The sequence below is a fragment of the Lynx rufus genome, unplaced genomic scaffold (genome assembly GCF_022079265.1).
Source record: "Lynx rufus isolate CCGP_SWC_20201006 ecotype Redwood Valley unplaced genomic scaffold, mLynRuf1.p SCAF_34, whole genome shotgun sequence".
Lineage (NCBI taxonomy): Eukaryota > Metazoa > Chordata > Mammalia > Carnivora > Felidae > Lynx > Lynx rufus.
Window position 1 is genome coordinate 1,129,856 of NW_025814850.1, and position 15,372 is coordinate 1,145,227.

The following is a 15,372-nucleotide window of genomic DNA, read 5'->3' on the forward strand; positions in this document are numbered from 1 at the left end:
TTGATGAAGTCCCAGTAGTTCATTTTTGCTTTTTGTTTCCCTTACCTCCAGAGACATGTTGAATAAGAAGTTTCTGTGGCCAAGATGAAAGAGATTTTTGCCTGCTTTCTCCTCAAGGATTTTGATGGCTTCCTGTCTTACATTTAGGTCTTTCATCCATTTTGAGTTTATTTTTGTGTATCGTGTAAGAAAGTGGTCCAGGTTCATTCTTCTGCATGTCGCTGTCCAGTTTTCCCAGCACCACTTCGTGAAGATACTGTCTATTCAATCGGATATTCTTTCCTGCTTTGTCAAAGATTGGTTGGCCATACGTTGTGGGTCCATTTCTGGGTTATTCTGTTCCATTGATCTGAGTGTGTGTTCTTGTGCCATGCTGTAAACATTCTTGTACGAGTCTCTGTAGACATGTTTTCATTTCTCTTAAACAAATATCTAGTAGTGGAATGCTTAGTTGTGATGTACCTAGGGATATGTTTAATTGTATAAGAAACTGACAACAATATTTACTTTTTTAAAGTAGCATTTATCACAACAAATTGCATTTATTAGTTTGTGTCTGTCTCGTCCATGGATCTGATAGCTCCTCAAAGCTTGGACATATCCTTTTGTACTTATAACAGTGCCTAATACAGTAGTGTATATATGGTGCTCCATAAATATTGAGTGAGTAGCTATAGTTCTTTATTGGTATTACTTTTATGGAATTTATCACATGCTCTTGTTGGTTGTGTGTATTTTTTTTCTTTACTAGATTTCAGGCTTCTTAGTAAGTAGGACCTTGTTTGTGTTTCCCAGAATATCTGTCACATTGCTTTGAAAATTACTTGTGATGTGTGAATGAATAAACCAGCCTGTCTGGTAGGAAGTGAAGATCCTGGGACAGAAGAATAAAAGATGTTTGCCTTTTGTCTCTTCTGATTGGGAGGAAGAGAAGGAAAACTGGGCAGAGCTTCTGGTATACATCATTGCTCAAGTTTTTGGCTGGGGGAGCTCACTGAGACTTTGGCCTGGGAGGACCATCTTGTACCTTGGTGCTTTGTCTAATTTGCCTCCATTCCAATAATGTCATGCCACAGTGAGAGAGGGGTTTTTATCTTCAGTTGGTGTGATTGGCCCTGAAGCAGGTTATATAGGACAGTAGACCATTTTTGCATCGTATGATTGCATCATACACTGACACAAAATTAGGTTTTACTTTGCAGAATGTGTTGCTTGTGACACAGAGGAAATAGATGCAGTATTTAAATATTTGGGGAGCACCTGGGTAGCTCAGTTGGTTAAGTGTCCCACTTAGGCTCAGGGCATGATCTCACAGTTTGTGAGTTTGAGCCCCACATTTGGCTCTGTGCTGACAGCTCAGAGCCTGAAGCCTTCTTCAGATTATGTCTCCCTCTCTCTCTGCCCCTCCCCCGCTAGTGTGCATGTGCGCGGGCTCTCTCTCTCTCTCTCTCTCTCTCTCTCTCAAAGATAAATAAACCTTAAAAAAATTTGTTTTAAATATTTGGTATTGTGTTCTTATTTTGCAGTTAAATCCAGATGTGAATGTTTTCCAGCGGAAATTTGTGAATGAAGTTAGAAGATGTGAAGAAATGGATCGAAAGCTTCGTATGTGCATTTTGGTCCTGTATGATGTTCCTATAATGAGTCATTTGTCTTAAATTAGAGATGCTAGTCCTCTTAACAAAACGAGAAAATACTACAAGAGAAAAAGAAAGGAGGAATAGTCTTGGGATCTTGATATTAAGATGAATTTCTCATGTACAAGTGGATTTTATGGTATTGGGGCTAGGTGGTGCTTAATGGAAACTTTGAGATGACAAGATTGCAAGCTGAACACATTGGTTATTTTTTATGGGAAGGGTTTTACAGCTACTGCTATAGCTATTGCATTATAGAATTCTGAGAGACAGGACTCAGACCACTATTTTTATTTTATTTTTATTTTGTTTTATATGTTTTTTAATTTAAAAATATTATTTATTTATTATAATTTTTAAAGATTTTATTTTTAAGCAGTGTGGGCTTAAACCCACAACCCTGAGATCAGGAGTCGCACATTCCACGGACTGAGCCACCCAGGCGCCCACCATCTATTTTAGATATCAATATAACCACCTTTTAATTTGAGCTTTTTATGAAGGAAGAAACTAACACATTTATCAGGGTACTGTTGAGAGTTGGGGAGTGCATAAACTTTATTTCATTCATTCCTCACAATATTCCTTCAGTTGGGTATTACCTCATTTAATAAATTAGGAAGCCAGGATGCCTGGTTGGCTCAGTCAGTAGAGCATCTGACTCTTGATCTCAGGGTGGTGAGTTTGAGCCCCACATGGGGTGTAGAGATTACTTAAAAAATAAGTATTAAATAAATAAATAAACGGGGAAACCAAAGATCAGAGAGGTTAAGTGACTTGCCCGGGAACATAAGCAGTTGTACTGGAACCAGTATTTGAATCCAGGTTGTTCTCTCTGGCTCTGAAACCCGTGATCTCACTACTATAATATGCCCGCTTTTAGTTAGCTGATTGGTGAATTTGGTCCCTGCGCTAAAAAAGTTGCTAGTTGTCACTTTTCTCTTCTGGTATTTTGGGACCTTATTCCGTGTCGTGCTTTTTGGGTTTTTGTGTTGTTAAAACTGATCTGATTGTTTTTCAAGTTTAATGAAACCCTTTTGATCTGGAGTTGTCTCACGAGTTTGCTAAATGTCAAATATTCTATTGAATCACCCTGTTCTGTAACTCTGTTCTACAACAGTATCTACAAGCAGAACCATCATACTCTGGGGCAGTAGTTGCACAGGGTGGAGAACTGAAGCAGATGAGGTCCAGTTTTAAGATCAAAAGAGGAAAGGAAGACAGTAGTGGGTTGATGATCCTCTCTGGGGTAGCTGCGGTTGTTATAGAGTGTGCAGTGGAGGAAGAGGAACGTGGAGAAAAAAAGGATTTACATGTTCTGCTTCTTTTATATAAGAGTATCTTTCTGGGAATGAAGCTCTTTTTAGCCAGGTTTGGGGTCTTATTTTTTTTCTCAAATACTGGCAATTCCAGGCCTATGCTATACATGAATACTTTGCTTCTGTCATTTTAGGATTTGTTGAGAAAGAAATAAGAAAAGCTAATATCCCAATTATGGACACTGGTGAAAACCCAGAGGTGCCCTTCCCCCGGGACATGATTGACTTAGAGGTAAACAATTCTTCTGAGGAAGCCAGAAGTTTCTTTCTACTTAACTGCAGAAATTATTTTCCTGTGTGGGTGGACAGTAGAGGAATTCTTGCTGTCCTTGTCCACATTGTCTCTTGCTTGTAAATATCTTGTGAAAACTTACTATAGAGCACTATCTTGAACAGTATCACATGCCACCAAATAAATGTTTACTGCCTTATCGAAACCTTATTGGATTAACACCAACTTATCTAGTAATTTATTCATCTCATAGACTAAATGAATAACCAGTAGAGTTTTCAGTATTTATTTTTTTCCATCCAGAGTCCCCTGAGAAATTCAACTGTGTAATAGAACCTATAGATAAAGACAGATGATGTTAAGCAAAAAAATTTCATAAAGAAAGTTGCCCTGGTAAAATCACACATTTGCTGGGTAGATATAAAATTACGTTTGAACCATCAGGGTGGCCAAGAGTTCTGTGGGATGGATGAATTCGTCCGTCTTTCACATCAAGCATATTGAGCTTAGTTTGAGTTAATAGTTTGATTTTATTTATTTATTTACTTTTTTTTTCTGTAGGCCAATTTTGAAAAGATTGAAAATGAACTGAAGGAAATCAACACAAACCAGGAAGCTCTGAAGAGAAACTTCCTGGAACTGACTGAATTAAAATTTATACTTCGCAAAACTCAGCAGTTTTTCGATGAGGTCAGACTATTGTTTCTTTTAGTATTTGAGCAGCTGATATTATACCTGCACAAGTGGGCCATGCTGTTATTCCAAAAATTATTTTAATTTGCTAGTTTGAAAGCAATACCATTTTCGCACTGTTTTAGTTGAAGGAATGTCAGATTATGTTCCATTTCTCATGCAGTACACAGCCAGTCATGGTTTTGTATGCTTTTGCATTTTCTGCAATTTTTCATCACAAGATGGGGAAAGGAACCCGAAAGTAGTTGTATATATTATAGTTGAAATTTTGTCATTATATTTTGAGGTAAGTAAATGCTTAAGGTAAAAGTTGAAGCAACAAGAAACATTCAGTCATACATGAAATTATAACAAAGGCTTAACCTCCAAAACTTTTATCATCAAATTTTTATTTTTATCTTATTCTCCATGTTTGCTTATCTACCATGAGTACATTTGTAACAATCCACATAGCACAAGTCACACTTTAATTTTTCAAGAGTTTCTCGTTATGTTCTATGGAAATAGAACTGGTAGGATGCCTATTTTGAAATTCCTGGATTTTCATGGAAACTCAGTCACACTACCTTATAGGGAAAAATGTTAAGTCAGTTTCTAGGTTAAAAATGTAGGTGATGATGACAGATGACAGTTTGCTGAGGTGAGCCCACAGAAAGGCTTTAGAGCAAGACTTTGAGAAGGATTCCTTCTCCTCATTAAATGTGGAGAGGAGTCTTAGCTTTGAGCCTGGACTTGGCTTTGTTGATGGCCTAAGGTATCGAGAATTCTCTTTTTTTACAGTAAGGTGTCTTTGCCACCAGATTAGCAATATCAGACACTTTTGCTACTGTTCCAGCGACTCTTTAGTGTGCCTTCCATAAAGTTCTTTATATTCTTTGCTCAACAACAACAAAAAAATTGGCAAAGCTTTTTAAAAAAAGAGGGCCCATTTTAGTTAGCATCTGATGTATTCTCAGTTCCATTTTTAATATCGGTCTTTTAAGGACTGGAGCAGGGGCTCTCTAACCAGCAGCATGAGCCTCACCTGGGAACTTGTCAGGATGCACATCATTAGTCCCCACTCCAGATTTCAGACTTGGTGAATCAGAAACTCTGAGGGTGGGGCCCAGCAGTCTGTTTTCACGAGGTGACTCTGAGGGACAGTGGTTTGTGAACCCCTGGGCTGGAGAACGTCAGCCAAAGATGTGATACATTCCTCAATAACTAAAGATGGACTCAGAGAAGCCATGCTAATTAAAAAAAATCTATTGGGGAAAGGGGCAAAAGCTCATATGAACTTAATTGCCTGGTCATCCCAAGAATCAGAATCTGGCTATATGTCAAGAGAGGTTTGGTGTGAATATTCGGCTTGCTCACTGAGTTGAGAATTTTGAGACTGATGAGGACTTCTTTCACCAGTCCCTGATATCATCGAATTAGAGGTTGTGGGACAGTGTGATTAACTCTTTCCAAGTGTTTCAGGTCTTTTGCAACAGGCATGGCCACTTATGTCTCATGGTTTTAATGAACAGATAATCTGGAATTCTAGTTGCTCATTGCCTAAACATCAGTGTATTTATATTCACTAATTCACTGAGCATTTAGTGAGCACCTACTCTTCGTGAGGCACAAGATGAGTAAGGCATGGCCCCTGTGCTCAAGGAATGTATCACTTAGTCATATCAGAAAACATCCCAGGGCACAGTGTCTCCATAGGCTCACAGATGTGTGCTTTCCTAAATGCGTCCAAGCTGCTCTCTCACAGATCCAATTTGAACTGGCCGCAGAATCAAAGCTCAGGTACTTTTAACATCATTTGGGGCTTAATTCTTTTGCCCCCCCCTTTCCCTTTTGATATAGTCTTAGTTTATTGCTGGGATGTTGCTGAAATGTATGACAATGTCTTTCTTAACCTCCTGAGTTTAAGGAATAGAATAGGCTTCTTTGTCTAGTTCATTCTGGAGAAATTCTGAATAAAGACTGACAGATGGACTCCCTTATGAGCAATAGTTACTTGAACTGTTTTTTTTTAATGTTTATTTCTTTTTTGAGAGAGAGTGTGCGCACATGCACACGAGTGGGGGAGGGGCAGAGAGAGGGAGACAGAGGATCCGAAGCGGGCTCCGCACTGACATCAGAGAGCCTGATGCTGGGCTCGAACTCACAAACCTTGAGATTGCGACCTGAGGAACATTTGGACGCTTAACCAACTGAGCCACCGAGGTGCCCTGTTACTTGAACTATTAATGTTATTAAAAACAAAATATTAAAACAAAATAAGAGAAATTACTTGGAAAGATAACCAAAGTGTTAAAATCATAAGTTCTTTGTGAGTAATAAGTCTAAACATGAAACCCCCATGCTGAGAAGGCAGGCTGGAAGTCTTTACGACCTTCATGCCCAGTCAATCCATGGTGGGTTGTTTTCCCTTTATTCACGCAAAACATTTGCAAAACATTTATTTTCTTTCTTTTTTTTTAATGTCTGAGTACTTTTGAGCCCAAGTCCTGGGCTGTAAGAGGTTCTTTGACTGCTCTTGTCCTCAACCCCTCTTGTTCCTACACCCTCACCGTAGTGTAGGGAGGTTTCTGGCAAGAGCCACTCGGCCTTTCCTCTCTGAATGCACGGTCAGTGCCTTGCCTGCTCCTGCCACTGGCTCAGAGGTTCAGCCAGGTCCCTCTCAATGGTGCCTGCCCTGCTATTGCCAAGCACCAGTCTCAGCTGTCGCTGCCATGGCAGGTGATAAGACCTCACAGAGTAAGTGCATCTGGGCATGTGAGTGCGCACGTTAAATAATGCAAAAGAAAAAGAAACATGGGACCCTCAAATCTCAGAAATGGCTCTTTTTGCGTGAGATTGTCTTCCATGCCTGAAATCACAGTTTGCAAACGGCCTAAAATACAACCAGTTTTGAGTCCTTCTTTTTTATATAATTGGTGAACATGATCAATAATTTATAATAATGAGTTAGCAGAAAATGGCCAAATCGGGAAAGGGTTCTTTCCGTCTTTAGGCATAGCGGTCATGATTGGCAAGGCATCTAGAAGGGGAAGAGTAAGCGTAAATTCGATATTCTTATGATTTAAGATGATTACAAATTCAACTTAGCCATTTCTCATCCAGAGCAATTAAAATGACTTGTTAATGATTATCCTTTTCTCAGTCTTCTTGCTTATGAAGAACTGTGAGAGCTGAAGAGTGCTCTCTGCATCTTTTACCATAAGCACCCTAGCCCATGAGAACGTAAAGAAGACTGGAAAAGTAATGGTTAATGGCATGCAGGTTCCTGCTTTCCTTTCCTCCTGAGTCTTCCATCCATCTGCTCTTCTTTACTTTTCTTTCCCATCTGCCTTCTCCTTTGGGGCTTGGGTGAATACCGGAAGTGATGAAATGCGATTTCTCTCTCACTGGAGATGGAAGTAAGAGTGTTTGCTCTTGGTAATTAATGCAGCTGGATCCGGATGTGCTACTTCTATTTCAGTGTAGACAGGGAGCCTCAGAAATTCTGCCACTTCCTCTTTCAGGGCATGGTTTCAGTGTTCTGACTGGGGGAAAGGGTAAACCAGAGAGCATAGCAAGTCATTTAAAGGCACGTTGGCAGTGTTGTTATTGTTATTAGGGAGCCCAGAATAGGATTTAGGTACCCCACAGTGTGGTTTTAGAGATTGTTTTAAAGGCCCTCAGTGAGCGGTCTGGTCCTCCTAGTTCCCCATGAGGCCCAATTATTTTATTAAAAAAATTTTTTTTACTCCCCTCTCTAAGATTTAGGATTCTTAAGTATGAAGTGGTGAGATTATTAATTAGAATATCATCACAAGTTTCCATTTAATTTTAATTCCGCTGGGTCCTTTTTGTGCCCAGAGTCCCCAGATGCAGTTTTCAGAGGAGTCTAGTTGCTCAGCACTTTTTGCTGTTAGAGCGGTTGTCCCCTTTAGAGCACATAGGCTTGCACTGAGTCTGATCTTCTGGGTTTACTTTAGCCAGGCCTTGTGAGCCGCGTAGGGAAGTAGGCCGGAGTCTTGTGTGTAGCAGTCAGTTTCACTGTTTTTCGCCAAGGGACATCCCAAGAACCAGTTGAAATGAGGTAGTCGTCTAGATCCTTAAAATAAGTTGCCTGTGGCTTGCAATAAGCCGATGTGATATTAGGCAGAAACAAAAAAAGCCCCCTAAATTTCCACTTGAGAGCAAGTGGAAACCTGTGCCCCCATTATCTCATCTTAAACTTTTTCGTATATCATGACAATATTTCTCTGTCCTCTGGCATACTCAAAGCCCGCCCTACCTTTTCTTTCTTTCTTTTTTTTGAAGGGGGTGGGGAGTTGAATGTTGATCCTGCATCAACTTTTAGATTTCACTTCCCCAGAAAATTGCTTTCTCTTTTTTAGGTTCTCAACCTAATCATTTGGTTTATATTCAGGTTTATTTATACTCAATCCTAAAGCCCTCCCCCACCCCCCTTAACTTTACCTTTCCTACGACTTACCAAGTGAGGTTCCCGTGATCAATTTTTTGATCGCAGGGTTAACAGGAATAGAATGTTTGGAATGAAGATGATAGAGAAAAATTCTCCTGATTTTTTTGTTTAGTTCTGCTTTTGAAAAGCAAGATTTTTCTGGCATAGTTCTTGTCTTTGGTCAAACAAGTAGCGCGTGGATATTAAAGTTGAGGAGATCAGGCGGTAGAGAAGTTGATTGGCCTTTATTTTTTAGAGAGCTTCTCAGACCTTCCTGATTGGTAAGAATAAAAGGTGTTAGAATGTGGTGGGTAGAGAGAGTCTAGGAAGTATAGACCTCCATCTGAGAAGGTCCCTCTCCTCCTTCATTTCATTGTATAAACTGTCATGGTGGAAATCATTTTAAATCTAAACAATTAAATTAGCCCACATGTTCTATATTGGCTTATGATTGGTTACTTTTTCTCACTTGATTTAGATTCCTGGCTTCAGCTATGTTCTCAGTGACCCTTAAACAATATAGCCTAACATGAACTTTTTAATATTCCTAGATTCGTGGTTAGAAATGAAGGCATTCAGATAGGTTTTCACTTTTTCTTCCCTTTATTGATGCAGTCAAGGCCAGGCCTGCCCAGCCAATATGCTGCTGCTTCTTTTGGAGAAAGAAATACTAGGGGAGAGGGGCAAAGGGAGAGAGAGGATCTTAAGCAGGCTCCACACTCATGGAGCCCGACACGGAGCTTGATCCCTCCTCTCTGGGATCATGACTTGAGCTGAAATCAAGAGTCAGACATTCGTCCAACTGAGCCACCCAGGCACCCCGAAAGAAATACTCTTTAAAGCCCATGGCTTGGAGCATTTTTTTTACAGTGGCCATGCTGAAAGTTTTCGTGTTCTGAATTTTGAAGAGCATGGAAAACCCAGTCTCGTGGAGACGCCCCTTCCGCCTTTCTCCAGTCCACACTGTGCTCAGGACAGTGGCGGTGCCTTGCTTTTCTCCTTGGAAAGAGAGTCTCCATCTTTCACATTCTCACACAGGGAAAATTTTAGTTTGTAGCTACCTGGAAATTTGATGTTGAGAGTATCTTCAGAGCTGCTTTGGTCTTGCTGAAAATGAAGAAACGTTGCAGCTTCCATCCGTATGCAAAGGTATTTCCTGGTACTTTCATGGCTTATTCAGGGAAACAGAGGAAAAATGGTTTCCACCTAAGTAACAGATTTATACATGTCATCATTATTTAGTGTTTTTTCTTTATTCCTTATTTCAAAAACCATTTCCCCAGATGCCTTTACTGGGGCTACAAAGCTTTCTTTACCTCTTGTTTCTTTTCTTTGTTTTCTTCCCCTATTCTTGTCTTCTTTTTGTGGCTGTCTTCTCTTTTGGTGGTTTTTTTTTTTTTCCCTTGTCTTTATTTTCTGAACTTATCTCCCGGTTCCTCGTTCCCTGCATGCCACTAACTATTTTCATTAGATATTAATTGATTTGTGAATTCAGGCTGAATTGCATCATCAGCAGATGGCGGATCCAGACTTGTTGGAAGAGTCCTCGTCCCTCTTGGAGCCGAGTGAGATGGGAAGGGGCACACCGTTAAGACTTGGGTAAGTACTACTGCAAGCCTCCATATGTCAGTGGGGTCAGTTCATTTTTGGGGGGGACGGGGAGCAGCGGTCATGTTCATTGTTGCTGTTCAAGAGTGGTGAGGCTGGCCCGTTCACTTGCTTCCAGGATGTGTTCTCTTCTGAGCCTCTTGAGGTGTTTCTAAGTCACTTGGATTCAGTTCCTGATTTGTCCTGTCAACCCTATCCTGGGGTCCGGGAATAAGACTTTGGGAGCCCTTTTGGCGTAACATTGCATAGCCTTGTGTTTGTCGTCCGTGCCCCTCTCCTCTCGCTTCCCTTCTTTGTCTTAAAGCCCTCTGTCCCGTGGCATGGAATCGAGTTCCCCATCTGCCTCTTCTCCCCACAGCTTCGTGGCTGGTGTGATTAACCGGGAGCGCATCCCTACTTTTGAGCGCATGCTTTGGCGGGTGTGCCGGGGGAATGTGTTCCTGCGACAGGCTGAAATCGAGAACCCCCTGGAGGATCCTGTGACTGTAAGACTAGGAAATTGTGTCCCGTGGAGTAGGTCTTGTAAAGGGAGCCCAGAGCAGTGACACTGCATGGTACCACCTGAATCTGACACTCCCACAGAGGAGCCCTTATGTTTACTCCTGCTTTGACTTGCACATTTGAAATACTGCTCTTTTCCTCTTAACTCCCATCGTGTGTGTACAGATGATGTATACTGACATGTGCCTGGACATTTTCAAGCCCCACTTGTGTAGGTATTATTTGGATTATAAATGTGTTTTTTTCCAGTTATCTTAAACCTCAGCTTTATTTAAAAAAAAAAAATTTTTATGTTTTTATTTATTTTTGAGACAGAGAGAGACAGAGCATGAACAGGGGAAAGGCAGAGAGAGAGAGAGAGAGACACAGAATCCAAAGCAGACTCTAGGCTCTGAGCTGTTAGCACAGAGCCCGACGCAGGGCTTGAACTCATGAACTGTGAGATCATGACCCGAGCTGAAGTCGGACGCTTAACCGACTGAGCCACCCAGGCGCCCCAAACCTCAGCTTTATATGCTTTCTGTTACTTATCTGAGACCAAAAGAAAATCAACTTTATGAAAATTAAAGCAAGATATCTGGTTCCAAGTTTGGTAATATCCATATAAGGAGAGAGTTCCTCAACTGTGAGCTCGATAAGTTGATAAAATTTTTAGTTGGTAAGGTTTTTTTGTCTACTTGTTTGTTGGGAGATTTAGAAACTTAATTTAAGGATAATATATTGTACAAGGTAGAATAATCTTCCCCACCCAGTGCTTTGCAGAGTAGGAATGGCTGAGTCTCTTGGCATTTGACATAACGGGCCAGAGTTCTTAACATCAGCCTACACTAAGTATCGTGAGTCCTGATGTCAAGGATCACAAGCAAGGAAGATTAAATGTATTGCAAAAAAAAAAAAAAAAAAAAAATTTACTTCCCTTTTGTATCGGTATTATTTAGAAGCCTGGGCTTGGTTTGTCTGTTGAAAATGATCTTTTGGGGGCGCCTGGGTGGCGCAGTCGGTTAAGCGTCCGACTTCAGCCAGGTCACGATCTCGCGGTCCGGGAGTTCGAGCCCCGCATCAGGCTCTGGGCTGATGGCTCAGAGCCTGGAGCCTGTTTCCGATTCTGTGTCTCCCTCTCTCTCTGCCCCTCCCCCGTTCATGCTCTGTCTCTCTCTGTCCCAAAAATAAATAAATAAACGTTGAAAAAAAAAATTTTTTAAAAAAAAGAAAATGATCTTTTGGATTTTCTTAGATTACCATTCTTTGTCCCACCTAAGAAGAGAGATTGAATTTGTGACTCCTCAGAGTGGGTGGGTCGGGCAGCTGAAAATCTGAGGCTTTCATCCTTTTATCCTCCTAAACAGGAGGGTGGTGGCACTTAGGGTACAACGAGCCCCCCAGAGGAGCAGTTTTACAGACTCACTGAAGCCTGTGCTTGGCTTGTGGAGACATTGCAGTCTGCAGTCACACCTCCTATGGAACTGTTCTCAGGAATCTTCAGCCAAGTTTCTGGGCAACAGAAACACTATTATCAACAAATTGAGGAAAGGGGGTCTGGCTAGCTACAGCAGAGCAGCTGCACAAAGAATGCGCTCCAGTTTATTCCTGGAGAATGAAGGAATTTAAGACACGTAGCATCATTGTCTTCACGCCACATCTCCTTTTATCCTTCTGAAGTCTGTTTGCTTTTTATTATAAAAACTCTAGGAATATGAGAAATACAGGCAACTAGAGACAATACTAGTTAACACCCAGTTAAGCTTATTTTTCTGATCTTTCCCTGCAGTCCTTGCATCAGACTTTGCGTGTAAACTTGGTATTTGGAATAGATTGCCTTCCTCCCTGCTCCTTAGATCAAACTTAGCATGAAGCATGAGATTCTACATCAACATTCTTCCCACCTCTGTTCCTTAGAGTTACTCAGTCCCCTTTATCTGGGAATTTCTAAGCATGGGAATAAGCAGGAATGGCTTCCTCTCCTCTCTTCCGTACTTACTCAGGTAGTATAAGGTTTGAAGTTGAATTGGTAATAAGGGCTATATTGTGCTACGAGGAGAATCATCTGAGCATCTGTGTTCAGCTCACGGTTGAGTTTAAAAACAAATACAGAAAGCTTTTTGTGCATTACGGATTATAGGACAAATGTTCTTATAGTGGAGCTTAAGAAATAGATGGAGGATAATAGTTCGAGTGCAGGGTTGCCGTATCCTTAAAGGACTCCCATTCCTATATCACCAAGAAAGTAGGTTATTCAAAAAATATTCTTCCAGAGTAGAAGTCTAAATTCTCTGTTTCTGGTTTGGGGCCCAGGGTGACTACGTGCACAAATCTGTATTCATCATTTTCTTCCAAGGCGATCAGCTGAAAAACAGAGTCAAGAAAATCTGTGAAGGGTAAGAGAAATGTGCCTCCCTGAGGGTGCAATCAGAATGCCTTGACTGTTAAGCCTTAGGATACAGAATAATGAAACAATAGCCCTTTTAGTCTACCTTAATGCAATACATATATCTTCTAATAATGTTAGGGCTATTTTAAATAATTAGAAATGGTCTCAGTTCATTTTTAAAAGTACTGTCAAAACCACAATTTCCTTTCTTTGGAAAGAAAGTAATTAGGACTCATGGTTTATAAATGCTGCATTGTTCTAGGACAATGGGTTTGTGTACCCAGCAGTGTGCCATAGGTATTGCGCCTGTAAACTTTTCTGAAATTCTGCCCATGAGATCTCTTTTCCATGCCATTTTTCTCTAGTAACTTATAATATGATTTGTATTACTGAGTTTTATAATTTTAATCTAAGGAAATTTAGTAGCTGCAGAGAATGTTGAGATTGTTCAAATGTTACTGCTCTATCTATAGGACACTTCCTAGTTATTCATGATCAGGGCACCACTCTGAACTAATCCTGTTTTGGTCCTTCTAGTACATTAAGATTACTTTCTGAGGTTATTTAAATTGGATAGGTTAAGAAACTTCGATGTTTGTCAGGTTGTGTCTGTATGTTCCAGGTTCCGGGCCTCACTCTATCCCTGTCCTGAGACACCACAGGAGAGGAAGGAAATGGCTTCTGGAGTTAATACCAGGATTGATGATCTTCAAATGGTAACAGAGGGCTGGAGGGCATTTTGGTGTGTGTAAAATGATGAGGGTTTTTTTGGGGTGATAGTGGGGTTCATGGGGTCTGGAGCCGACAACCAAGAAAGAATTCTTGAAGGTGTCTTTGGTGCAAAAAGGTGATTTTACTGAAGCACGGGGACAGGACCCATGGGCAGGAAGAGCTGCCCAGGGACCATGAGGAGAGACTGGTTATATACTATGGGGTTGGAGGAGGTAAAGTCCAGGGGAAGTTTCCAGTGAGATTTTCATATGCTACAGAAGACTCCCAGGATAGTGGAGGCCTAGCTATTGTCAAGCTAAGGTGGTTCTTCCCTTTAGCAAAGCATTAATATTAAGACAGTAAGGAATTCCTGGAGAAACATTTTATTCTGCCAGCCTCAAGTATTTGTCAATGGGCTACAGGTTATAAGGAAATTGAGTTCTATCTGCCATTTCCTTCTGCCTTTGTTTCCCACATCACTGTGGAAGGGTGATGGAGACTTAGGTCCTGCAGGACTATGATCTCTATCAGTTAACCTTAGTTTTCTGCTTTCCTTTGTTCTTGGGCAGCCAGGAGTGCTGGAGGAATATCACACATATCCCATCTAGGAGTTGGGGGGAGGGTGTTGGCGGCCTGTCAGCTTGCTTTATGCTCCCTCATCAGAAATACTATAATAGAAAACCATTCTCCTTCCTTGAAACACTAACAGTTTGTTAGGCACCTACAGCAGCCAAGACACCAAAAAAAAAGAAATTTCCATGGGTAACTTGTGCCCTTGGGAGTTGGGAAGTTTCAGGGAATGACTGTTAAAAATAGCATTAATCATCCTTAAACGCGGCAGGAATGCTATCCATCCGAAATTGTTGTTGCTTAGTGTATTCAATTTCCTTCTTCATGAGTTTGAGGTATTTTTACAATTAAAAAAAGTATGCTTAGTTAAGAAAAAAATCAAGTAATAAAGAAGTATGCATAAAGTCCATTCCGCTGTCACACACACTCCCCCTCCAGAGGCAGCTGCTCTTGACAGCTTGGTGTGTATCCTTCTGGTCACCTTAGATCTTAATCACACAGTCTAGGCAAAGGGTCCTAGTATAACTCTAGTACCCAAGAAGAGACTGCGCTAGATTTTTACCACATCACCAGTTGGCTTATGCCACTCCATTGTCACAAAGTCCTAAGGAAGGAGTCATGATTGATGCATACGTGGAAGGAAAGGGTGGCCAGTTAGAGCTTTGTTTTCTGTTGAAAGACTGTGATGATTGCCCTCTTGAAACATTAAAACATACAGTTGTCCCCCTGCCACCCACGAGTTTGCTTTCTGAGATTTCAGTTACCCAAATCAACTGTGATTCAGAAACAGATGATCCTCCTTCTGATGACATCAGAAGGTCAGTAGTAGCCTAATGCTGGTCACACACCTAACACCACTCCCCGTACTTCATCTCCTCATGCTCATGAGGCATCTTTTCCTCTCATATCCTCATAAGAAAAAGGGTGAGTACAGTACAGGAAGATATGTAGAGATATCACATTTACAGGACTTTTATTATAGCATGTTGTTACACTTTTATTATTAGTTATTGTCAATTGCCTAATATAATTGCCTAATTTATAAATTAAATTTCATCATGGGTATGTGTGTATAAGAAAAAACATACTATCTATAGAGTTAGGTACTCTTCACCGTTCCAGGCACCCACTGGGGGTCTTGGATGGTGTCCCCTACAGATAAGGGGCGCCCTCTGTACTTAATCCCAAAGACCGTTCTTTCCAGTGGAGGCAGAATCACCAGAGATGCTGTAACTCCCATCTCAACTCCCTTTGTCCTTTTTCCCTCCAACTTCCATAGTGTATGACCCACCATCTTGACC

The 15,372-nt window shown here is 40.9% G+C and overlaps 1 protein-coding gene across 6 annotated transcripts in view; it reads left to right on the plus strand.

The window, feature by feature from the left end:
- ATP6V0A1 (ATPase H+ transporting V0 subunit a1) overlaps positions 1-15,372 on the plus strand; it is a 57,767-nt gene that overhangs the window by 14,806 nt on the left and 27,589 nt on the right. For 3 of the 6 annotated variants that reach the window (XM_047093509.1, XM_047093511.1, XM_047093513.1), the window contains exons 3-9: positions 1,527-1,605; positions 3,091-3,188; positions 3,750-3,878; positions 9,809-9,912; positions 10,280-10,406; positions 12,715-12,797; positions 13,413-13,506. In XM_047093509.1, coding sequence (XP_046949465.1) covers positions 1,527-1,605; positions 3,091-3,188; positions 3,750-3,878; positions 9,809-9,912; positions 10,280-10,406; positions 12,715-12,797; positions 13,413-13,506 — 714 coding nt within the window. The remainder of the gene's footprint in view (positions 1-1,526; positions 1,606-3,090; positions 3,189-3,749; positions 3,879-9,808; positions 9,913-10,279; positions 10,407-12,714; positions 12,798-13,412; positions 13,507-15,372) is intronic. The other 3 variants (XM_047093510.1, XM_047093512.1, XM_047093515.1) reach the window with 1 other exon arrangement.